The 26,462-nt window shown below is 28.2% G+C and overlaps 1 protein-coding gene across 1 annotated transcript in view; it reads right to left on the reverse strand.

The window, feature by feature from the left end:
- LOC117173346 (arylsulfatase B-like) overlaps nucleotides 1-21,079 on the reverse strand; it is a 30,097-nt gene extending 9,018 nt beyond the window's left edge. The window contains exons 1-8 of the mRNA XM_033361844.1: nucleotides 20,919-21,079; nucleotides 14,680-14,867; nucleotides 12,978-13,208; nucleotides 10,481-10,636; nucleotides 9,660-9,915; nucleotides 8,182-8,339; nucleotides 7,014-7,149; nucleotides 2,807-3,246 (exon numbers count right to left, since the gene is read on the reverse strand). Of these exons, the coding sequence (XP_033217735.1) occupies nucleotides 2,807-3,246; nucleotides 7,014-7,149; nucleotides 8,182-8,339; nucleotides 9,660-9,915; nucleotides 10,481-10,636; nucleotides 12,978-13,208; nucleotides 14,680-14,856 (1,554 nt within the window). The 5' untranslated portion in view covers nucleotides 14,857-14,867; nucleotides 20,919-21,079. The remainder of the gene's footprint in view (nucleotides 1-2,806; nucleotides 3,247-7,013; nucleotides 7,150-8,181; nucleotides 8,340-9,659; nucleotides 9,916-10,480; nucleotides 10,637-12,977; nucleotides 13,209-14,679; nucleotides 14,868-20,918) is intronic.
- Between the last annotated feature and the right edge of the window lie 5,383 nt (nucleotides 21,080-26,462).

Here is a 26,462-nt window from a genome sequence, read left to right on the forward strand (position 1 = left end):
GGAAAATAGGGAAAATTAAGGGTGATGAAATAGGGGAAGTCAGCGGTTGGAAAGGTAGGGAAATTATGGGAAGCGAAGGTGGGGAAATGATAAGAAGGGACGGTGGGGAAATGAGGGTAGGAGAAATAGGTGAAGTGAGGCGAGGTGAAATATCGGAAGTGAGGGAAAATTAGGGATGGAGAAGTAGGGGAAGTGACGTGAAATGAGGGGTTGGACAGATAGAGAAATAATGGGAAGGGAAGTTGGGGAAGAGATGGGAAAGGAATTAGGTAAAACGAGGGTAGGGGAAATGAGGGTAGGTAAAATGGGTAAAGTGAATCGAGGTGATGTATAAGAAATGAAGGAAAAGTAGGGATGAGAAAGAAGAGGAAATTAAGAGTGGTGAAATAGCGGAAGGGGAAAGGAGGGGTTGGAAAAGTAAAAAAATTATGGGAAAGGTTGGTGGGGAAATTATGGTAAGAGAATTATGGGAAGTGAGGGTAGGTGAAATAGATACAGTGAGGTGAGTTGAAGTAGGGGTAATAAGCGGAAAATAGGATTGGGAAACTAGCAGAAATTAGAGATAGGAAACAAGGGGTAGTGACGGGAAATAAGGGCCCGCGCAGGTTGCAAAATTATGGAAATGGAATGTGAAGAAATGGAGAAAAGGGAATTAGGAGAAATGAGAGTATGGGAAATATGTTAAGTGTGGCGAGGTGAAGAAAAGGAAGTGAGGGAAATTTAGGTATTCTATGTAGGTTTTTGTAGCGAAAGTGGGGTGAGGTGGAATATGGGGAAATAAGGAGTGGTAAAAGGGGGAAATTAAGGGCGGTAAAATAGGAGAAGTGAGTAGTTGGGCAGGTAGGGAAAGTATGGAAAGGGAAGGTGGGGAAATGATAAGAAGGGAGGGCGGGTATTGAGGGTAGGAGAAATAGGTGAAGGGAGGCGAGGTGAAGTATGGGAAGTGATGAAAAATTAGGTACGAAGAAGTTGGGGAAGTGACGGGAAATGAGGGGTTGAGAAGATAGACAAACAATGGGAAGGGGTGGTGGGAAAAGAGGTTAAAGGAATGAGGGTAATAAGGGCAGGTGAAATAGGTAAAGTGAAGCCAGGTGAAGTATGGGAAATAAAGGAAAACTAGGGGTGGGAAAGTAGAGGAAATTAAGGGTGGTGAAATAGGGGAAGTGACGGCAAAGGAGGGGTTGAAAAGACAAAAAAATAATGAAAAAGGACGGTGCGGAAAAGATGGGAAAGGAATTAGGCGAAATGAGGGTAGGTGAAATAGGTAAAGTGGAACGAGGTGAAGTATGGGAAATGTAGGAAAACTAGAGGTAGGAAAGTGGAGGATATAAAGGGTGGTGAAATAGGGAAAGTTACGGGAAAGGTGGGGTTGGAAAGATACGAAATAATAATAATAAAGGGCGGTGGGAGGGGGGGGGTGATAAAGGAATGAGGAAAATGAGGGTAGGTAAAATAGGTCAACTGAAGCCAGGTGAAGTATGGAAAATGAAAGAAAACTAGGGATGGGAAAGTGGAGGAAATCAAGGGTGTCAAAATAAGGGAAGTGACGGGAAAGGAGGGTTTGGTAAGATAGAAAAATAACGAGAAAGGACGTTGGGGGGAAGATGGGAAAGGAATTAGGCGAAATAAGGGGAGGTGAAATAGGTAAAGTGAAAAGACGGGAAGTATGGGAAATGAAGGAAAACAAGAAGTGGGAAAGTAGATGAAATCAAGGGCGGTGAAATAGGAGAAGTTTGGGGAAAAGAGGGATAGGAAAGATAGAAAAATGACGGGAAAGGGTGTTAGGGAAATGATGGAAAGGGAGTTATGGGAAAAAAAGGTAGATGAAATAGGTAAGGAGGGGAGTTCAAGTAAGGGAAATGAGAGAAAAATAGGGATAGGAAAGTAGAGGAAATTAAGGTTGTCGAAATAGGCGAAATGGCGGGAAACGATGGCTTGGAAAGATAGAGAAATAATAATAAGGGGTGGTGAAAAGAAGATGGAAAAGGAATCAAGAGAAACGAGGGTAGGTGAAATAGGTACAGTGAAGCGAGGTGAAGTATGAAAAATAAAGGAAAACTAGGGGTGGGAAAGTAGGGGAAATGAGAAATGGCAAAAAGAGGAGAGTGACGGAAAATGAGGGGTTGGGAAGATATAGAAATAATAATACGGGACGATGAAGAGAAGATGGGAAAGGAATTAAGAGAAATGAGGGTAGGTGAAATAGATAAAGTGAAGAGAGCTGAAGTATGGGAAATAAAAGAAAGAAAGGAGTGGGAAAGTAGGGGAAATGAGTAATGGAAAACAAAGAGAAGTGATGGGAAATAAGGGTCCGTGAAGCTAGCGCAATTATGGGAATGGAAAGTGGAGAAATGGTGAGAAGGGAAGTAGGAGAAATGAGAGTAGGGGAAATAGGTGAAGTGAGGTGAGGTGAAGTATGGGAAGTGAGGGAAAATTAGGGATGGGGATGTAGGGGAAGTGACGGGAAATGAGGGGTTGGAAAGATAGAAAAATAAATTGAAAGGACGGTGGGAGAATGATGGGAAGAGAATTATGAGAAATGAGAGTAGATGAAATAGGTATAGTGAGACTTGTTGAAGTAGGGGAAATGAACGAAAAATAGGGGTGGGAAAAATATGTTATAAAAAATTTTTTTTACGGAAATTAAATTTAATATGTAATACCTTGATTAATTTGATCAGAAAAAATGTATTCCCCTATTTTCATGAAAAATCACCCTATTTTCCCTTTTTTAAGAGCATTTTGGTCAATGAAATCTGGAAAGAGAACTAAATTTCAATCTAAAAAGATAAAATGTTATAAGTACCTCATCTTCTTTTTTTATGTTGCATTTTAGTTCAGCATCTCTTCTCAGTCTAAGAATATCTTCAGAAGTCAACATCTTGACTTTTGGCTTCCAGTCTGGAGTTTTGCTTTCCCGAAAGGCTCGGATTTCCTTGACCTGTTCAGAAGTGATCAATCCGGAAATTGCAATTCCTGCTTTGCTCATAAGAGCTTCCTGGGGTCGATATTCTGGAGAAATGCCTTCAACTTCTTCTTGATCAGGCCTTCCAGTTTCTCCGTACCAGAATTCTCCATTTTTGGTGGAACCAATGATATATTTGAAGTCACCTCGACGAATCGCTGCGTAATTTTCAATCTCGTCGATGTTGATCAGAACTTCGGATCGAGGATTATTTTTTTCTGAGACTAGAGTCGACCAGAGATCTAAGCCGTCAATGTTTCCCAAATTTTTTGGATTCAGTCCTATTTTGAAGGTTTGGGAAAAAGTTAGGGATTATACGAGTTTCGAGAATTTGATCAGGGTGGCCATGGGTTAGGAAAAACTTGGAAATCAGGGAAAGTCAGGGATGTTAAAAGAAAATCGTGCAAAAGTCAAGGGATTTTTGTAAGAGACTCTTTAAATAATTATCAAGGATAATAAACATGAAATTTTTGCATTTTTATCTGTAGTTTTTTATCTGGCTATAAAAGATTTTATGTGATTCTATTGGAAAAAGAAAAATTGATAAGGGAAAAATTCTACCTGGTGATTATATTTTATTTAAAATTTTATTATTTTGTGGAAAATTTAATTAGTTAGGTAGAAAACTAACTTTTCGTTAAAAATTTATATTTTGGTGTTGGAGATTCCAATGTAATATTTCTTGGTTGAAAATTAAATTAAAAGCGGTTTCTTTTTAAAATTCGTCTTTTTGGTTAAAAATTCCTCTGTTTCAGCAAGAATGTAATAGTTTTGTATACCAATTAATTTGTTTGCTAAAGAATTCAACTATTTTGTTGAAAAATTCTCATTTTGGTGCTGAAGATTCAACTGTAATTTTTTTGGTTGAATATTAAATAAAAAATTATTTCCTTTGAAGATACGTTTTTTTTTAAATTCATCAGCTTCTGAAAAAATTCTATATTTTTGTATAAAAATTAATTTTCCTTTGTAGACGATTCCACTATTTTGTTGAAAATTCTTAATTTGGGGTTGAAAATTCAACTGTAATCTTTCTTGATTAAAAATTTTAAAAAATATTTCTTTTAAAGATTCATCTTTTTGTGTGCAAAATTTATTTGTATTAGTAGAAATTAATTCTTTCGGTATGAAAATTAATTTTCTTATCTCAGAATTCATCGATTTTGATAAAAATTTATATTTTGGGTTTGAAAATTCATCTGTAATCTTTTGTGATTGAAAATTTAAAAAAAAAACTATTTCTTTTGAAGAATCATATTTTTGGGTACAAAATTTATTTCTTTTAATAGAAATGAATTATTTCTGTATGAAAATTAATTTGGTGAAATTCAGGATTCCTCTATTTTGTTAAAAGTTTATATTTTGGGGTTGAAAATTCAACTGTAATTTTTGTTGTTAAACATTAAATAAAAAATTATTTCCTTTCAAGATTCGTTTTTGTTGTTGTTTAAGAATTCATGAGTTTTAGTGAAAATTTAATATTTTTGTTTAAAAATGAATTTTCCTTTGTAGAGGCTATTTTCGTGAAAATTCATATTTTGGGGTTGAAAATTCAACCGTAATCTTTTTTTTATTGAAAATTAAAAAAAAAGATTTCTTCGAAGATTCATCTTTTTGGGTACAAAGTTGATTGGTTTAAATAGAAAGTAATTATTTCCGTGTAAAAATTAATTTTCTTTAATTCAGGATTCATCTATTTTGCTGAAAATTTATATTTTGGGTTTGAAAATTCAACTGTAATCTTTTGTGATTGACTATTAAAAAAAAACTATTTCTTTTGAAGATTCATATTTTTGGGTACAAAATTGATTTTTTTTAATATAAATGAATTATTTCTGTATGAAAATTAATTTGGTTAAATTCAGGATTCCTCTATTTTGTTAAAAGTTTATATTTTGGGGTTGAAAATTCAACTGTAATTTGTTTTGTTGAACATGAAATAAAAAATTATTTTCTTTCAAGATTCGTTTTTGTTGTTGTTTAAGAATTCATGAGTTTGAGTGAAAATTTAATATTTTTGTTTAAAAATGAATTTTCCTTTGCAGAGGCTATTTTCGTAAAAATTCATATTTTGGGGTTGAAAATTCAACCGTTATCTTTTTTTATTGAAAATTAAAAAAAAGATTTCTTTGAAGATTCATCTTTTTGGGTACAAAGTTGATTGGTTTAAATAGAAAGTAATTATTTCTGTATAAAAATTAATTTTCTTTAATTCAGGATTATCTATTTTGTTGAAAATTTATATTTTGGGGTTGAAAATTCGACCGTAATTTTTCTAGGTTAAAAATTAAATTAGAAACTATTTTTTGTTGTTGAAAATTTGTCTTTTTAAATTGAATACTTATGCTTTAGTAGCAATTTAATACCTTTGTAAGAAAATTTATTTTACTTGTTAAGAACTCAACTGCTTGATAGTTCAACAATTTGGATGATTTTTTTTTCTTTCTCGACTGAAGAAACTGCAATGATTTAAAATTCATCTTTTTGGTTAGAAAACTCATTGTTTTAATTGAAAATTTATCTCTTTGGTTGAAAATTTGATAATTTAAAAAAAATTCATTGTTTTATTAAAATTAATTTTTTACTGAAAATGTAACTTTTCCATTTTTTTCTACAAAATTAAACAATAATTTGGTAGAAAATGTAACTACTTGATTTAAGATTGATGTATTTTGTCTTTCTGGCTTGATAATGCAACAATTTGACATTATATTTTGCATGACTACAGATTTTTATACTGAATATTCATCTATTTTGTTTATTATTCATATTTTTTGTTGAAAAATTCTTCTCCTTTCGTAGGATCTCTTTCGGTTGAAAATAAAATATTTTGTTACAAGTTTATAATTTTGGGATAAAATCAAGTTTGTGGTAGGAAAATCAAATTTTCTGCTAGAAAATTAAACTTTTGGTTGAAAATTAATCTACTCTGTTTAAAATTCTGCAATTTTCTCAAAAAGCCATTCTTTTTGTAGAAAATTCAACCATTCTTTTTAAAAATTCTTCTGTCTAATTTTATTTTAATTTTTTTATATATTATTTTATTTATTTTTATTTAATTTTATATCTTTTAGTAGAAAACTCATAATTTTTGGTTGAATTCAACTATTTTTAAAAATTTTTAATTAAAGTTGGAAGAAAAATTTCATTTTTTTTTTTTTGAATGCTGAATTCTTTTCTCGAAGCTTTAGTTTTTTTGGTTTTGTTAAAGATTTATCATTTTAGTTCAAAATTTATCTCCTTGGTTAAATATTTAACTATTTTATGAAGCAATCTTTTTTTTTACTTTAGGAATAATATTCTTATATAAAAATGTAACTAAAAATTCAAGTACTCGGTAGAAAACTCACGTATTTTGATAATAAATTTGTTTTTACCTCTGACTACTTTGTCAAAAATTTATTTCTTTTATTGCTGGCTTATTTTTTGGTTTAAAAATTTAACTATTTGGTGGTAAATTTGTTTCACTTTCTGGTTTAAAAATTAGTTTTGAACTAATTTTTTAACTTTTCCATTTTTTTAAAATTAGTATTTTTTAGTTTAAAAATCGCATTTTTGGTATGTCTTCGCCTTGGTTCAAAATTTCCCCTTTATTGGTTAAAAATGGAACTGTTTGTTTCAAAATAAACTTTTCTGTCACAATGGCATATTTTTAGGTTAAAAATTCAACTTTTTTATAGAAAACTTGTTTATAGAAAGTTTTTTTTTTTATTCAACCATTTCGTGAAAACTCAAACTATTTTTGAAAATTTAACTATTTTTTTAAAAGTCACCTCTGGTCGAAAATGCAAGTTTTTCCTTGAAAGTTTGTCATTACGGATATAAAAATTATCCCTGTTGGTATAAGTAATCTTTTTGGTTAAAATAAATAAATAAATTCTACGTTAAAAATGCTGCAAGATTGAAATGCTGCTGATTGAATATTAAAGCTTAGGGAAAATTAAAAATTGTTCGGGGAAAAATCAGGGAAAAGTCAGGAAATTTAAAAAATTAATTTTTTTAGTCCCCCCACCCTGTTGATAATTTAAATTATATAAAAAATAATTACCTGCGGCGGAGTATAAAGTGGGGAGCCAATCGGCGATGTGCATCAGGTGATTGGAAACTCTTTTTGGATGTAGGATTAAGGGACTCCAAATTGCTGCAACTCCTCGGACTGCCCCTTCCCAAGGAGTTTCTTTTATCTGGTAAATATAGGTTTTAAGCTATTTTTATTTATTCTTTTATATAGTATTATGAAATCATAAAAATATTTTCATTTATTACTCTTTTCACACTTTTCCCTCTATTTTCCTCTTTCCTCCTTTTTTTTTACATATTTCCTATTCTCCCATATTTTTAAGAAACTTCCCCTTTTTGTCATTATTCCGTCTAAATGCGAAATGAACAAGATTCCAGGCAAGATTAGATACAAGATTCGATAAAAAAATTCGAGAGAAGATTCTGGAAGAGATTTTGAGAGAAGATTCGAGATTCGAGACGAGACTCGAGATGAGATTCGAGATGAGATTCGAAACGAGTTACGAGGCGAGGTTGAAAACAAGATTTAGGACTAGATTCAAGACAACATTCGGGACAAATTCTAGATGGGATTCGACACAATATTGAGGACGAGGCTCAAGACAAGATTCAAGACAAGTTATGAGACGAGATTCAAAATAATATTCAAAGCAAAATTCGAGTTGAGATTCAAGATATAATTAGAGAGGAGATTCGAGAAAATATTGGAGGCGAGATTCAAGGTGAGGTTCGAGGCAAGACACAAGGCAGGATTCAAGACACGAGACAAGATTCAAAAAAATATTCTAGACTAGATTTTAGACTGGATTCAAGACAAGATAAGAGACGAGATTTGAGACAAGATTGGATGTGAGATTCAAGGTGAGATTCGACACAACATACGAGACGAGATTCGGAACAATATTCGAGGGAAGATTCGAGTCGAGATTCAAGATATAATTAGAAAAGAGATTCAAGGCAAGATTGGAGGCGATATTCAAGGTGAGATTCAAGACAAGATACAAGACGAGATTGAAATCAAGCTTCGAGACGAGAATGAAGACACTATTAAAGACAAAATTCGATACATTATTCGAAAAAACATTCGAGACCAGATTAGTCACGAGATTCAAGACAAGATTCGAGACGAGATTTGTAATTGTTTATTGTATTTTTTGGTCTGCGATTAAAAAATTAAAGTAAATTAAATAACTTACCCCACGCAGAGGAAAATTACTACCCCGATTGCTGTGAATTCCCATTGTCGGAGCTCCATTATCGGACATAAAAATGATTATACTGTTTTGAAGCATGTCGCGTCTTCGCAATGCAGCAACAACGTCTCCAACACCTTGATCCAATTTTGAAACCATTGCTAACAAAAATTTGGTTTATTTGGACTTATTCAAACTCTAAGTTCTTAAATTATTCTTTTTATTTTTAAATTTGATTACTTTAATACATATTTTATGAAGTTTTTTAAAATAGTTATTTTCTGTTTTTGAATTTTCTCAAATGTTGCAGAATGATTTGAGTGTTTTGGAATTTTCTAGAGTATTCTATAGTAGTAGGGGAAGCTTCTAATGTGTCCCCTAAGGGTTTATATTTTTCTTACACCTTCTCTATTCCTTTACACACCCTCCACACACTTACTTGGTCGTGGAAGGGGGACCTACAGTTTAAGGTGGGTTCCGAACCACCAAGAGCAACAGCCTTAAGTACTTAGAGAAAACCTTTTTCTCTAGAGGTACCGGTCCCACGACTTTCCGGAGATGAACAACTCCCTTGCTAGGCTAGTGTTCACCGCATGGGCCACCGAGACTCTTCCAGAGTGCGAGGCGGGAATCGAACCCGCAAGCCGAAGGAGTGGGTCCAAAGCCTACGCTTTAGCCCCCACGACCATCGTCCCACTTTTAGAGTATTCTATAGTATTCTCGGATTTTCTTAAGGGTTTTTTTTTGTTTTGTTAAAATCTTTAAAAGCTCTAGAATTTTTGAATTTTCCGTGAATATTTTGAAATTTTCCAGAATGTACTTCTCTCAAAAGAACTGGAATGAATTAAAATTTTTTAGAGCGTCGAAAAATATTCTAGATAATTCTAGACTTCTTCTGAAAAATATTCTTTTCTTTTTAAATCTGGAATTTTTTGGAGCTTTTGAAATTATTTAGGAATATTCCAGAATGCACTCCTCTGAAAAGTTCAGGAATGAATGGGAATTTTTTAGGGTGATATAAAATGTTCTAGATAATTCTACACTTTGTCTGAAGAACATTCTTTTATTATTTCAAAAGTTCTGAAATTTTCTTGACTTTCTGATAATATTTTGGAATATAAAAGAATGTACTCTTCTGGAAAGATCTGAAATTAATTGGATTTTTTAGAGCGTTTTTTTCAAAGTTCAAGATAATTCTAGACTTTTACAATATTCTTAATTTTTAAAACATTTTTATGATTAAAATTATTTCGCAATTCCGACTTCTGCGCTTGTAGCATATTCTAGACTCTCCTTGAATCTTCCAGAATCATTAAAGAATATTTAAAAAATTTCGAAAGTTTTTGGATATATCCTGGAATGTTCTAGAATATTTTTGCTTTTTCAAATATTAATAAATGTCGATCACTGGAATGCCACTATACTCTGAAATTCTTAAATATTTTAAAACACTCTTGAATATTTTTAAATTGTCGAAATACCTGCGTAAATTCTTCGTTCTGGATCCTGAATATGTGCAAACTTTGCAATTTCCTCATCCGGAGCTTGGAAAGGAGCATCTTGATTGCCAGTATGAGGTGCTAAATGAGCCAAGTACATGAACATCGGATTTCTCTGATCATGCTCATCAATTAATCGAATCGCTTCTTCTGTAAATAGATCCGTTGAATATTTTCCTGCGGTGTCCCAAGCCACACTCATATTTCTCCTCATATCAAAGCCTCGATATTTCTCTATCTGTAAAAAAAAATCAATAATATATTAGTTATTTTAAACAAAGAATATTTGGTTTGGAAGAAAAATTACATTTTGAGAAATAGAACGTGTATAATATTTGTAATAATTGATTAGTTTATTTGAAAATTTTAATTTATCCGCCCATGAATATTAAGAAGCACAGCATTTTCTAGTAGTATAGCTAAGGCGGTACTGGAACACTTACTGACCGAGCAATGTTCTGTTCTGTTCCAAGTTACCGACATCAGGCAATTACCATCAGTTTGTAATGTATTTTTACCGTCCGTCGGTAAGTATTCCAGCTATACTACTATTTCTCATTTCGCATAAAGTTTTCTGTAATTTATTTTTTAATTGGAATAGGTTACCTGTCGATTTCATTTCCAAATTTTAAATTTGAGATAAAATAAAAATTTAACTAATGAAAAGCCAATAAGGTATTTAACAGCAATGATTGCGAGATTTTAGAGACTTATCATGACACCATTTTTGTTTCCGTTAATCTATTGTTAATTTTATTATTTAAATTTTTAATTCAATTTTATGACAATATTAAAATACTGACTGTTGATTGGACGATGTGAGAATAATAATCCTGAAGACCATTCCAGTATCCAAAATGCGAATCAAATCCTCTAAAAGTTGGTGTATATTCCTGGCGATGATATCCTAGGTGCCATTTACCAATGGCGCGAGTTTTATATCCAGCTTCTCTTAAATACTACAAAAGAATTAAAAATCTTGTCTATAGTTAATGGTTTAAATATAAATATTACTTTAGTCAATTTTCTTTCTTAAAAATTAATTAATTCGGGTCATATAATTGAATTTTATTGAATTCTTTTTTAATATTTTGGGGACTGTAATGGAATTACTGGAAGAAATTAATAAAAAGAAATAATTACTAAAATTAATGAGAAAATTAAAGTTTTTACCATTATAGAGTTTTAATTTATTTTTTAATTCTTATTAAATATATAGTACATACATTTTCTTATAAAAACTAATTTGTTTAAAGTGTACAAATGGTTAAAAATCTAAAAAACTGTTAAGTTCGGAATTTGTTTATGAAATTTATTTGAACAATAAATCATTTGTGTACATTTTAAAAATGTAGTTGAAAAAAGTGTTTGGAAATACATTCTTTGTTGATTCCTTAAACAAATTAAGCCAATTCTTCAAAAAATGCCCAAACTCTTAATTTGTTCATGAAAATAATTTAAATAATAAATCATGAAAATTTGATTATTATAATTAATCGGAAAATTGTTCTTCGTTAAATTTGTAAAAAAAACTGACCCTATTCGTTGAAAAGTAGCCAAATTCTGAATTTTTTATGAAAGCTCTTTAAATAATTCATACTTCTGGTAAATTTAACAAATAACTTAGGAAAGATTTATCGCAAAAACCATCGTAGTTAACTTTATAAAGAAATTGTATTTATTAATTGAAAAATACCCTTACTCGCAATATGTTTACGATTATTGTTTAAATGATTAATAATTATCATAATTTTACAAACTTGTAAATTTACAAACCAATATACAAGAGTCATCGAATGGACCTTCCTAGTTGATTTTAAAAACAAAAAGACTCGTAGGATAAAGATCAAACTCTTGATTTTTTAATTAAAATTGTTTAAATAATTAATAGTTCTTGTAAATCTAAACAGCAAAATAGAAGAACAGTCATCGGATAGACATTCTTAGTTGACTTTGAAAACAAATTGATTCGTAGGATGAGGGTCAAACTTTTAATTTTGAAATTGTTTAAATAATTAATAGTTATGTGTATTTGCAAAGCAAGATAGAAAGCATTCATCGGATAGACATTCTTAGTTGATTCCGCAAACAGATTGACTCCTAAAAAAGTGTACTTTTAATTTTTTAATTAAAATTATTTAAATAATTAATACATCTTGGAAATTTACAAACCAACATAAAAAAGAGTCATCGAGTGGACATTCTAAGTTCATTTTTAAAACAAATTAACTTGTAGGATAAAGGCCAAACTTTTAACTTTGTAATTAAAATTGTTTGAATAATTAATAGTTCTTGTAAATTTGAAAAGCAACGTAAAAAAGAGCCATTGTTTAGACATTCTTACTTGACTTCGTAAAAAAAATTACCACGCTGAAAAAGATCAAACTCTTATTTTTAAATTGAAATTCTTTAAATAAATAATATTTCTTATAAATTTATTTAGCAATATAGAAAAGAGTCATCGAAAGGACATTCTAAGTTGATTTCGAAAACAAATTGACTCGTAGGATAAAGGCCGAACTTTTTTGGCCTTTAATACAAAGGGCCAAAAGTTGCGGGGGGGGGGGGAGGTTGAACCCCCTAAACACCTCCCGTGGATCCGCCACTGAATGTCACTAAATTAATTTTAGTGTTACTGAAAACAATGGGATTTTTATTCCTTTTTTTCAAATTATTTTTTTATTAATTTTAATCAAAGGTATGTCGACAATAATATGATACTTAGTAGTTAGTAGGAACATACATTAGCGCCCAATAACAGGATAGGAGCCTACATTATCGACTAAAGGCAATGCAGATTCGTACGATATCACCGGCCGATAGTATAGGTTCCTACTAAGTATCATATTACGTCAGCGAAAATGATTTTTCTCCTGGTTTGTTTTTTTAATTTGCTGTCCCGTTTGTAAATTTAAATTTCCCAGTTGCAAGCTTGAATTTACCGCATTTTAACTGAATTTAATGTGGCGCAATCTACATCCTGTAACAACTTATCGACTGATGGTATCTTAGCACGTAAAACCATCATCGTACGTCAGTACATGGTCGCCTACTGTTTTACCGACGTTTATCTCGGAACAAAACCTTATTCTAGAAGCACGGATGCTATACTACTGAAATTAGTTACATTTGTTCATTTTTTTGGTTTAAATAAATTGCTGAATAAGCTATTGTTCTAAGAAGTAGGCCGTTTTTAAAAATAAAAATAAAGTTTTGCGGCCACCCTGTAAGATAGTTACAGAAGTATATTTTTATGACTAAAGTTAACAAATGGTAAATAAATATTTTAAACAATCTTACCTCAGGAAGTAATTTTTCGCTAAGAGGAAGTCCTCTGGGTTCTGGTTCGAAGAGAACAAGATGTTGCATTCCCGTATGAATTGGATATTTTCCCGTTAAAAGGGCAGCTCTGCTTGGTGTACACAATGGGGCAACATAGTGATTATTTAAGATAACCCCATTGTAGGCAAGAGCATCAATATTCGGAGTTGGTATTTGATTAGAACCATGGAAACTCACATCATTCCATCCCTATTTTTTTTTGTAAATAGAATATTAAATTTTATATTCGGGGCGCTTATATCAAGGACAAAGTTCAAGTCGTCAATTTTTGTCGTTCTTAGGATTTCGTAGCCTCAGGTAGAAACCTTTATAGTTTCGGTCAGGTGTCCATCCGTCCGGTCATCCGTTTGTATTATTTTTTCAATGAGGGGAAATAAGGGGAAGAGAGGGGTAATAAGGAATTAGGAAGTAAGGAAAATCACGGGGGAAGAGTATCAGAAGCGGGAAGTAGCAGAACTAAGGGAAAGTGTGGTGTGTGTAAGTAGAGGCAATGAGGGGAGGGGAAGTAAAAAAAGTGATAGCAGGGAAACTAGTTAAAGTGAGGAAGATGAGTAGAGTAGGAAAAGAGAGTTTAAATGGGGGGAAGTGATGGGAAATGAGAGTTGGGAAAGTGGGGAAAATAAGAAGAGTTGAAATGAGAGGATTGAAGATGAGGGTAGGGAGAGTAGGGGAATTGAAGAAAAATGAGGGAAGGATAAGTAGAAGAAGTGAAGAGTTCGTAAGTAGAGGAAATGAGAGAAGTGGCAGTGAGAGATGATTGTGTAAGTGACCGTTGAGCAAGTATAGAAAGTAATGAGAGCGGAACCACGAGAAATGAAGAAAGAGGAAATGACAAAATTAGTTAGGGAATTCAGGAGAGGGGGAAGTAGATAAGAATTCAGTTGGGAAAGGGTAGGTTGGAAGAGAAGTTTAGGGATATTAAGAGTGTTGGCTGAGGAAGTGAGAAGAGGGGGGTGAAGATGAAGAATTGAGGAAGGGTGCGTTGGAAGTGAAGGTTAAAGTGTGGAAGGAAAAACTAGATGATGTGAGCGGAAATGAGGGGAGTATGAAAAGAAGGTTGAATTTAAGATAAATGACTGAAGAGTGAGGGAAGGTGACAGGAAATCGGTTGTAGGGAAGTGATGGAAAAAGGAAGGGTCAGTAAGCTGAAGAAATGAGAAGAGTGGAAGTGATGGAATTGGAAATAAGGTTAAGAGAAGTAGGAGAATTCAAGATAAATTAGTGGAGGATGAGTAAAAGACGTAAGTAGTAGGTAAGTTAGGAAAATAAGGTGAGTGGTAGTGAGGGGTTTGGAGGAGAAATGATGGTAGAAGAAGTATAAAATCTGATGATAGGGGGACCAGGGGAAATGAAGAAAAAGGAAATGACGAAATTGGTTACGGAACTTAGGAGAGGGGAAAGTAGATGAGCAATAAGTTAGGAAAGGGTGGGTTGGAAGTGAAGTTTGGAGAGTTGGGAGGGGTCTTACGGAAAGAAAGGGGTAGTACTAAGGGGAGGGGAAGTACTAAGGGCAGGGGAAGTAAGGGATTGCAGGGGGAGTAGAAGAGGAAAAATATGGAAGCGGGAAATTTGAATGACTTAATAAACTTCTTGATAGGCTACGAAACCTTTTTTGTGAGCGCATGGCGCCTACTTTAATTAATTTTTTAAAATTATTTACCATGTCATCAGCCAAAATCATTACAATATTCGGTCTCGTATTTTTTTCTTCAGAATTGTCCTGATTCATCGAAGGTGGTAAATTTGAAGGTTTCGAAGATGAATATCTGCCAGGAACTGCATCTACGAAGAGTGATATGGCTAGAAATATTGCTAGCCATAAAAATACACCCTTCATCTCGAAAGCTTCTGTAAGCAGAGTTAAAAAAAGTTATACACTACAGTGAAATTTACTTTCACTTTTTATTTTTTCTAATGATTTATAAAATCAAGGAGAATATTTTTATTTATAATTCCCAATAATTTTTGAAAATAACTGAAGGTGAACTTTACAAAAAATGTTTCGGCTTATAAGTTTTTATGTACCTTTATTAATTAATTATTTTTTTTTTGCTTTTTATTTAGGTAAGAAGCTCAGTTTTTACTTATTTATAATGTTGCACGACACATTTTATTCCTTGAAATATTATCTGCAAATCTATCTAGTACGTTTCCATTATTTTTTAATTTATGAAGGACTGATATTATTGTTAATTTAATTATTAATTTTTTTTTTAATAAAGCCGGACCAAACAGATTTGTGAAAAATCATTCAAGAAATAAAATTACTTCTATAATATTAGGATTAAATCATAGTTGCAACTTTTCCCAGAAGAGGATGAAAAACCATATAACTATAGATAAATATTTATAAATAAACAATTTTAACCTAAAAAATTTTGTTAGTTCTTTTTAGGTCTTTAGTTCTTTTCCATAATTAGTCACAATTTTGTTCACGATTTAACAATTTTGTCAAAAATGCATCTGTATAATTAAAAACTCAGCTAATTTAATGAAAATTTGATTTTTTAGGTATTTTGGTGTAGAAAACATAACTAATATCTTTCTTAGTTGAAAATGCAACTTTTTTTATATTAGACTTTATTATTAAAAATGGTATCTGTTCGAAACCACTTTCTTGAAAAATCATATTGTTTATGTTGAAGATTTATAGTTTTAGTTAAAATGCTTATTGAAAGTCTTTTTGGTAGACAACTAGTTGTTTTTTTGTCCAAGATTAATTTTTTTTAACTTCAAATTTATCTAATCCAGGTGAAGATTCATAATTTAAGTTTAAAATTCATGTCCCTGGTTACCATTCGTTTGAAAATTTATGTATTTTGTTGAAAATTCTTTTCATTTGTTGAGAATATACCTTTTTGGGTTAACAATTAAACTATTTGTTTAAAATTCAACTATCTTTGTAAAAATTTAATTGTTTTGTAAAAAATTCAACTCTGTGGTTATAAATTCTACTATTTTCTGGAAAATTCTTTTTTTATGCTTATATATGAATTATTACATTTTTTGTTGAACATTCTACTGTTTTGTTGAAAATTAAATTACTTTGTTAAAAGTGCAAGTATTCTGTTAAAAATTAAGCTTTTTTCATCGAAAATTCAATTGATTTTTTTAAAATCTAATTATTTTCTTAAAAATGAAAGTATTTGATTAAAAATGTATATTTTATGCCGAAAAGTCAACTGTCTTGTTAACTTTTTGTTTAGAATGAAAAGACTGTAAGAAAAAATAATTTAACTCGAAAGAATTTATGTGTACAAAGATAATTAAATTTCAAACATCTAACTTTAAAAGAAAGGGTTAAAATTCTGTTATTTAAATATATCTTGAAATGAAAAACGAATTTTTTTGTATTCACTTTTTATTAAGACAAGGGTAGGAAAATTGAGTATTTTTAAAATTTGTATCAAGTTTTAATTGGGAAAAATTTTATTTTTAATTTTAGTTGATTTGGCACAGGAAAATTTATATATTTTTATCATTTTTATCAGGTTGGAAAAGATTAAATTTGGGTTTTCAATATTTTATGAATTGGATAAGTGATAATTTTTTAATTTAAACATTTTTATTGAGTTTTAAATTAGGAAATTTTGGTATTGATTCTTTTCTTTATCGGAGGAGGCCCTTTTTTGTTTTTATTATTTACATAGAGTAGAAAGCAATGCAATTTTGATTACAGTTTTTTTTAAATTAGAAGAGACAATTTTTTTCTTCATAGCTTTCTTATTGAGTTTAGGCGAAGAATTTTTTATTAAAATTTTTTCCTTGAGTCGTATAGGGACATTTTTAATTTTAAATGTTGTTATGGAGTTCGAAAAAAGAACATTTGCGTTTTCAATTTTTTTCTGAATCGGAAAAGAGTAATTTTTAGAAGTTTTAATTTTATAAGTGTCAGTTATTGTTTGTTTAAATAAAAAATTTTCAGCTTCTATTTTGAAAGTTTAAAATTCAAAATTGTTCCACGTCGAGTGCTTCAATTTGCAGTTTTTCTTTGATTACTTCAAATAAAAAAATTCAGTCTTGAGAGTTAACAATTTTTCATTTCAATTAGCCTGAAAATTTTCTTCGAACCAGGAATTTTTTGCTTGTTTAAAATGGTTACAATGCATAGAATTTGAAATTCTTAAAAATTATTGTCATATATAATTATTATATAATATTTAATTTAAAAATTATTTCCTTGTTATCCTATTTGAAATTTCACCAATTTTGATTATTTATTTCAAATTTGTTAATTTTGAAACCCTAGATTTCACAAATTTGTTACTGAAAATACCAATTTTTGTTGTAAAACCATAAAAAGACAACGTAACCTAAAATTGATCAACTATTATAAATCAATGACTTGTGAATACAAATTTGAATGTCCGAAATAGTTTAGGCTTGTATATTTTATTATTTTAAGAAAAATAAGCAGTTGTATTTATATATAGTGATTTTTGGTTAAAAATACCAATTTCACTCGAAACACATCAACATAACCTTGAGTGGTTAAAAAGTTGTAAATATGCTTTAAAATATGATAATTTTTTTATTAAAAATACAAATAATTTCAGAGGAAAAACACCCAAATAACAGATAATAATTTAGTATTGTAAATCTTATAAATTAATTATTTTTTCCCACATAACCTAAAATTGTTTCCAAATCGTAAATCCTTTTTAAAATCTACATCGATATATTGAAAACCGCGAGCTTATTACCTCTAATTGCACAAAAAATGGTAATCTTTATTGAAACTTGATTTTTTTTTACCAGAAGTACCCATTTTCAGAGTGAAACAACAACGTAACCTAAAAATGTTTAACAAAATTATGAATCAATGTTTTTTTAAATGAAAATCTAAATTTATGAAATAGTTTGAGCTTGGAAATTTGATTAGTTTACAGAAAATAAGTCACTGGATTTAAATCAAGTAATTTCTGTTTGACAATATCAATTTTAGGTGAGACGTACAAACATAACCAAAATTAGTTAAAAAATTGTAAATATAATTCGAAATATAATATTTTTTTATATAAATACTAATAATTTTCCTGCGAAACACCAACATAACGTAACAGAAAATTGTTCAGAATATACAATTTTCTTAAAAAATTAGTGATTTCTGATAACATAACCTTAAATGGTCTTCAACTTGTAAATCTCCTTTCAAATATACATTGATGTTTCCGGCGAACAATTGTATAAAATTTTGTAATCTTTAGTGACATATAATGATTTGTTTTAACACCATTTTTCGGTGTAAAACATCAAAAAAATAATTTAAAGTAGTTTAAAAATGGTAAATATGCTTCAGAGTGTAATAATTAAAAAAAAAACACCATAATTTTGTTAACGAGAAACACTGACATAAGAAAAATTGTAAATATTTCTTTAAATGTAATGATTTTTGTCAAAATAACCTCAAACTGTTCCCAAATTGTTAGTCTCCTTTGAAATCTATATCGAAATTTCCGGTCAAAGCTGCTGGCTCAACCAAAGATATAAGATAGTAGAAAATTTTTAAATCTTCATTGAAATATAATGATTTTTTTACTAAAAATACCAATCTTTGAAGCAAAAAAAAAAACAACGTAACCTAAAATCGTTAAACAACTATGAATCAAGGATTTTTGAAAAAATTTAAATGATCGAAGTTGTTTAAGATTGTAAATGTCATTATTTTACAGAAGATTAGCTATTGGGTTTAAACCTAGTGATTTTTTTTTTAAATAAGAATTTTAGGTGAAACACATTATTATAACTTAAATTATTCCGAGAATTGTAAATATCCTTCAAAATATAATAATTTTTTATTAAAATTACCAATAATTTCCGACGAAAAAAGCTAACAAAACAATAACAGGAAATAGTTCAGAGTATTAAATCTTTTTCGAAATTTAATGATTTTTATAACCATAACCTTAAATTGTTTCGAAATTGTCAATCTCATTTGAAATCTTTAATGATATTTCCGTTTAACAATATTTTGCGCAATTTTGAAATCTTCATTGAAATATAATGATTTTTTTCTTAAATACCAATATTCGTTGTAAAACAGCACACACATAACCTAAAGTAGTTTAAAAATGGTAAATATGCTTTGAAATATAATAATTATTTATTAAAAAAAAAACAATAATTTTGTTGACGAAAAACACTAACATAAAAAAATTGTTTCGAAAATTATAAATCTTTCTTGAAATATAATGATTTTTGTTGACATAAGCTTGAATTGTTCCTAAATTATAAATCTTCTTTGAAATTTAAAACGATATTTCCAGTTAAAACTGCTGGCAAAACCTATATGTGTAAAACTACAACGCTACCTAAAATTATTGAGCAATTATGAATCAAGGATTTTTTAATAATAATAAAAATTTAAATTATTAAAAGAGTTTAAGCTTGTAAATTAGATTATTTTACAACAAATTACGTCATTGGATTTAAACCTAGGGATTTTTTTAAAATAACACTTTTAGGTGAAAGGCATTAAAGTCACCTAAATTATTTCAAGAATTGTAAGTATACTTCGTAATTGTTTCCAAGTTGTAAATCTCCTTAAAAATCTCTATCGATATTTCCGCTTAACAATATTGTACACAAATTTGTAATCTTCATTGAAATATAATAATTTTTTTCTTAAATACCAATGTTCGTTGTAAAACAGCACAAACATGACCTAAAGTTGTTTAAAAATAGTAAATATGATTTGAAATATAATAATTATTTATTTAAAAAAAATTTTTTTGACGAAAAACACTAACATAAAAAAAATTGTTTCCAAAATTATAAATACTTTTTCAAATAAAATGGTTTTGTTAACATAACCATAAATTGAATTTGAAAGCTGCTTTCTTTTTCTTTCCTCTTTTTTATTCTTTTAATCTAGAGTTCAAATTTAATTGTTTTTTTTAAACAACAACGTAACCTACAATTGTTCAAAAATTATAAACAATGATTTTGGTATAAAAATGTCAATTTTCGGTAAAAAAAACGTTAATAAAAGTAAACAAACAGTTTATGTTTGAGAAAACTTTAATCTTGGAAATCTAATAATTTTTAAATAAAAACACCCCTGTTTTCGATTCAAGGCGCCAACATAACCTTATAAGTGTTGAAAGCTGGAAATATTGATATTTCTGTTTAAAAATGCTAATTTCTCGTGATAAAAGTACAATTTTTTCTCAACTCACATACAGTGTTCTACAATTATTTTTTGAATTATTTTTTCAATTTTCCAAATTTAAGATATAAAATAATAAAACCAAAAACAGTAAATGTTTGAAAAATGTTATTTTTTTAAATTTAATAATTTTTTAATACAAACACTCGTTTCCGATTTAAGATGCCAACATAACCTAAAATTGTTGAAAACTAAGAATCTTGATAATATTTTTCTTTAAAAATGCTCATTTCTCGTGAAAAAAGTAGAAGTTTTTTTCAACTCACATAAAGTGTTTAAAGATTATTTTTTATTTATTTTTCAAAATTCCAAATTTAATATATAAAATCACTTTAATTAATGAAAAGAAAATCAGGTTTTCTCACACGATTGCACGAGTTTCCAGACATAAACACCATTTTTTTAAAGCTAGATGACCAATACTTAAAAATTTGGTTAAAGATGCACAGTTTTTTGTAGAGTTTTACATAATGACTTTATGAAACTCTTCACCTGGGATGATTGCTAGAGAGATTGATCAGCGACCTGGGTCGAAGCGCAACGAACTTATTGTTTAAATAAACAACACGGGAATTCTAGACTACCCCGAGATCCGAATGGTATATCGTAATGGTACGGTAATAAAATAAAATAATAATAACAATAAAAAATTTATTTTAAAAAATTTAAATAAAGAATTCAAGATCTCCCATATTAAAAATTCTTATCTGGAACTCAAATATCCAGCTTACGTGGCGAGGAGTCTTCTTTTATTTCAAAAGAGGATCCCGTTTCCTCCTCTTGCGACGGATCATCTTCCGGTGTAAAATAATTCCGGGGACACGTTTTCTGCTCGAAGTATGTACCCGTTTCTATAAAGCGACGAAATAAACTGAACGCTCCATTCCCGGCTGACCGCTCCCGACTAACCACTGACCACTCCCGACTGAGCGTTTTAGCTTTATTACTTCTACTATTTTCTTTGAATATTCTGGTACCACTCTGGGGATCAAACCTAGCATTCAGAGCGTGGAAGTTAACATCTCTCACTGTGAGAGAAAGAGCGACCTTAATCGGCCGAGATATGCTGACTAAACCCCATTCGGAATCCAATAGTGGTCAAAGAAAAAATAATAATGAATGGGCTTTTGTATTATGCTGATTGGCATTTTTACTTTCAAAACTATCTGAGATTCAAGTGGAAAAATATGTTCAGTATTCAAGGTTGTCTAGATTGAGATTCATATTATACGGTTGACCTATAAATTTTTTAAATTTTCAATTCAATAAGTAAGAATTTTTTGGAAATTAAAAAAAGGGACGATCGATGAAATTTGGACAAAACAATCTTTAATGTCTCTCTTTTTTTGAGTTGTTTAGTCACGAAATGGGACGACCGAAAAAAGCCAAAAAATAAAATTCTCGAAATAGTAAAACTCCCGAATTGAAAAATTCCCGAATAATAAAATTTCGAAATTCAAAAATTCTGAAGAGTTCATAATTTTACTGCATTAAATATTTTTATGATTATTGTTATTTTTAATTTAAATACTAATTTTAGAAACTTTAAAAATTAAAAGCATTTGTTCTTTTATATATTTTATTGTTGTATTATTAATAAATTTTTAATTTGCTTAATTATTTATAAATTCGTAAATTTTATAATTTTCGAATTTTCTAGTTCGGATATTTCCTAATTAGAGAATTTTCTGTCTGAAATTTTATTATTTGGGAATTTGAAAATTGTGGAATTTTATTTTTCAGGACTTTTTAGTCTTCCCAAAACATTTTTTTCATCAATATAAATTTACTAAAAATACACAATAATAAAATATTTATATGAAAAAACAATGTAATATTTATATTGTCTAAAGTTTATAAAATTATTGTTTGAATATAAAATAACAATAATTTCTAAAAAATGTAATCCAGAAATATATATTTACATTTTTTTTTATTATTCGAGAATTTTCTAATTCGGAAATTTTATTATTGGGGAATTTTCCTATTTGGAAATTTTATTATTCTGAAATTTTCCAGTTGCAAAATTTTATTTGCGTAAATTTTATTCTTCGACAATTTTCCAATTAAGAAATTTTATAATTCGAAAATTTTCCAATTCAGAAATCTCATTGGGACGACTGAAAAAACTCGAAAAATGAAATTTCCTACACTACAATTCCTGAGTTGAAATTTTCCCGAATAGTAAAAATTCAGAATAATCAAATTTCTTAATAAAAAAATTAATTATAATATTACTGAATTGGAAAACTTCCGAATAATAAAATTGTCTACAAAAAATTGCAGAATTATAAAAAATCCGAACTAGAAAATTCCCGAATTACAAAACTTCCGAATTTATAAACATTAAGAAAAATTTGATAAATATTATTCATTTATTAAAAGTAGAATAATAAAATACTTATATATAGAAAAAAATATTTTCAATGCTTAAAACAGTGAAAATATATTTTTTCTCGATATAAATAAAACTTTGGAATTTTCTTTTTCTTGATATAAATATTTTATTATTCTACTTTTAATAAATGAATCATATTTATCAAATGTTTTAAAAATTATTTATGAATTCGGAAATTTTATAATTTGGGAATTTTCTGTTTGGAATTTTATTAGACGGGAATTTGAAAATTCGGGAATACTATAAACTATCGGGAATTTCAGAGTGTTAGAAATTAAATTTTTTTATATATGTATATATTTATTAAAAATACGATAATAATATATATTTATATAAAAAAAACAATGCTTTTTAGTGTCTAAAGTTTATAAAATTATTTCTTGAATGTAAAATAAGAATAATTACTAAAAGAATTCCATACAAAAATATATTTTTTCAATTATTGTTATTTTAAATTCAAAAAATCATTTTAGAAACTTTGAGCATTGAGAATTTTTTTATTGATATAAATATTTTATTATTCTACTATTTATAAAGAAATAATATTAATCCAATTTTTTAAAATAAAATTTTATAATTCGGGAACTTTCTAGTTCGGATTTTTTGGAATCCGGGAATTTTCTGGCTGGAAAACAATTATTCGATCATTTAAAAGTTAGGTAACACTATTAACTACCGGGAATTTTAAAGTGTTGGCAATTATATTTTTCCAGGATTTTTTAGTAATTCCTCAAAAATTTGGTCATATAAATATTATTTATTTATAAAAAATACAATAATAACATATATATATTTTTTTCTTGATATAAATATTTTATTATTTTCCTACTAATAAAGGAATAATATTATTCAATTTTTTTAATGTTTATAAATTTGGATATTTATAAAGGTGGAATAATATTATTCAATTTTTTTTAATGTTTATAAATTTGGATATTTATAAAGGTTCCACAAACACCATGAAGCTTAACTCGTGTTTCCCATAAAAAATACGTTTAAAAATTTTTTTTTTAATGTTCGCTGAAAGTTTATTTGGCAAAATAAACAATCATTTCAATTTTTCCTTAAAAATTATAAGAATTTTTTTATTCTTTTGAATACTCTAAAAATTCCTACAAAGCTAGCTAATTTTTTGTTCGAAAGCTTAAGAATGTACAATTTAAAAAAAATGGTTAATCCTATCCAGTTTAAAATTACTTTTTATTCTATTTAAAGCTTCTAAATATTTCTTAAACTTACTAGAATTTTTTCTCAAATTTTGTAATCTTAAAAAATGGAACAATTTTACTTTAAAATCTCCTGCATTTCTTTCAGAAATGTTAGGAAACCATATTTAATCTTTTTCAAATTAACTCCTAAAATATACACTTTGCTTTACAATTTTTTTTATTCTTATAAAGAATTGAATTATTTTTTAATCTTTTAAAAACGCTTAATAATTCTAAATATCTTTTCAACTAATTTAGTGTTCTTAAATATTTCTAAGTTGCTGAAAAATTTAGAAAAACTGCTTGGAAATCTTTCTGATTTTATGAAAGATTTTCAGAAATGTTTTAAAATTTTTGGAAATTTCCTTGAAAAATTAATTTTTCAAAATGAAAAATCATTTTTAGGTTTCCCGCGTTTCTGAAGGAAATTTTTTTTATTATCTTGAATCCTTCCAGAATCCTTAGAAAGGTTCAAATTATATTTTGAAATCTTACAAAATCTATCTTTCCTTTGAACCTTTTTTAAATCTTTTCATAAGAAAATTTTGCTTTCTTTTAAAATCCTTAAAAATTCTTAAAAAGCTTGTAGATTAATTATTCTAAATATCCATTTAAAAAAATTTTTTAAGTCTTTACACGCTAAAATTATTTTCGATTTTGTTTGAAAAGTTATAAATATCTCTTAAATTGAAAAAGATTGCTTTTGAGTATTGTATATTCTCTTTATAAATTTTAGAACATCATTTTAATCTTTTTTTTTTAAATAATAAAAAATATATATTTTGCTTTACATTTTTTAAATCTTCTCAAGATTTGAATGATTGACGAATAATTAAAAATCTTCTAACCCGTCAAAATAATATGTTTTAAAATAACTCAGTTTTCCTTAAATAATTTTAAATCTTGAAATATTAAAAAAAATCTTTAAAAATCAGGGAAGTGCCCACAAAATGCAAAATATATTAGCAGTTTTATGTATAATTCATGCTGAAGGCCGTATTAAAAAGATTTGATTAATTATATTTTTGTGCAAGTATGTTTAAATTAATTTTAAATTGTTTAGACAATCTTACTTTTTAAAGCAAATTTAGCGTTTTCAACAACTGAAAAATGCAAGTGAGTTGCAATTTCTTTCTAAATTTTTCCCATTATTGTCTACTTTTTAATTGGAGCGAGTCAATGATTAATTTAAACTAACTTACATAATTGTTTAAACAAATTCCTATTTTGTAAAAATTATATTTTCTTTGAGTTATGCTTGAAAGTTGAAAATTTTTTAAATCTTTAAATTTGTGTCTATTTTCCAATAAAAGCGATATAAAAATTAATGCAATGTACTAGAAATAATTATTTAAGCAAATTGTAATTATTGATTGAAATTGTTGTCTTCTCGTGTAGTAATGCTAGATAATTGCGTTTTCTTCTGAAACTGACAAAATTTTATGTACTTTTCAATTAGGGTGAGGTGATAATTAGTGTAATTTAATAAACATTATTTTTAAACAAATAATTATTTGTTATAAATATGTTCTATTAGAATAATACTAGAAAGTTGCGTTTTTTCAAATTTTGTATGTTTTCTTTTACTTTTTAGTTAGAAAAAAATATTCAATTTTAATATTATTAATTATTTAAATAAAAAGGCTCTGAGTAAATACTTAAAAATTTCGCAATTAATTTATTATTTTAGAAAATTAATTTGAAGAGTTGATAAAAAAAGATTTAAAACGATTTCCTAAAATTTCTAAAAAGATTTTATAAAATATTGAAGCCACGTTTTTTTTGCAAGATTACAAAATTTTGGAAAAAATTCGAGTAAGTTCAAGAAATATTTAGAACTTTTAAATAGATTTAAAAATATTTGTAAACTTACAAAGATGTGGGTAAATTAAACAAACAGAATGTAGATTTTTAAAGATTTTCATATATCATTTTAAAGCTCTTCAATATTTTTAAAAGGATTTAAGATGATTAGAAAACTTTCTTCAGATTCCTGGAAAAATTGAAAATGATTGTGTATGTAAAAAAATTAATTAAATTTCTTTCTAACTCAAAAGATTTCTAAAACTCTCAATAAATATCTGAAGGATTCAAAGGCAATTTTTGTTAATTTTAAAAGATTTTTCGATGGAATATAAATTATTTGAGTATAAAATTAATTTTTCATTCACTTTTTGGTGAAAAACTAAACTTTTTGGGTTGAAAATTCAACTATTTTGTTGGAAATTCTTTTTTTTGCAGTTAATTAATGTTCGTATTAGAAAATTCATTTTTTTACAAATTTATCATTTTTTAATTTGAATTTTTTAAAATTTGAATTTGTCCAAATTTAATCGATAATTTCTTTTTTAATTTCTAAGAATTTCTTAATTAAGTTTGAATTTCGGAGAGAAATATTTGCTTAAAAAATTAATCTATTAAATTTGAAATTTCAATTTTTTATTCTATTTTATTGCAAGTAGGGTGGAAATTTAATTAATGAAAATTGTTTTCGAACTCGAGGCAGGTAATATCGTATAATTCAATTGATTCGAAGAGAGTCACGTGATAAACAATTTCATTCGAAATGTATGGGAGGACTTTTCCGGCCGACTAGCATAATTTATTCCAAGCAGGCTTGCACGCTCGATTGTTATATTATGGAAGAAAATTGGATTTCAATGCACAAT

The sequence above is a fragment of the Belonocnema kinseyi genome, chromosome 5 (genome assembly GCF_010883055.1).
Source record: "Belonocnema kinseyi isolate 2016_QV_RU_SX_M_011 chromosome 5, B_treatae_v1, whole genome shotgun sequence".
Taxonomy (NCBI): domain Eukaryota; kingdom Metazoa; phylum Arthropoda; class Insecta; order Hymenoptera; family Cynipidae; genus Belonocnema; species Belonocnema kinseyi.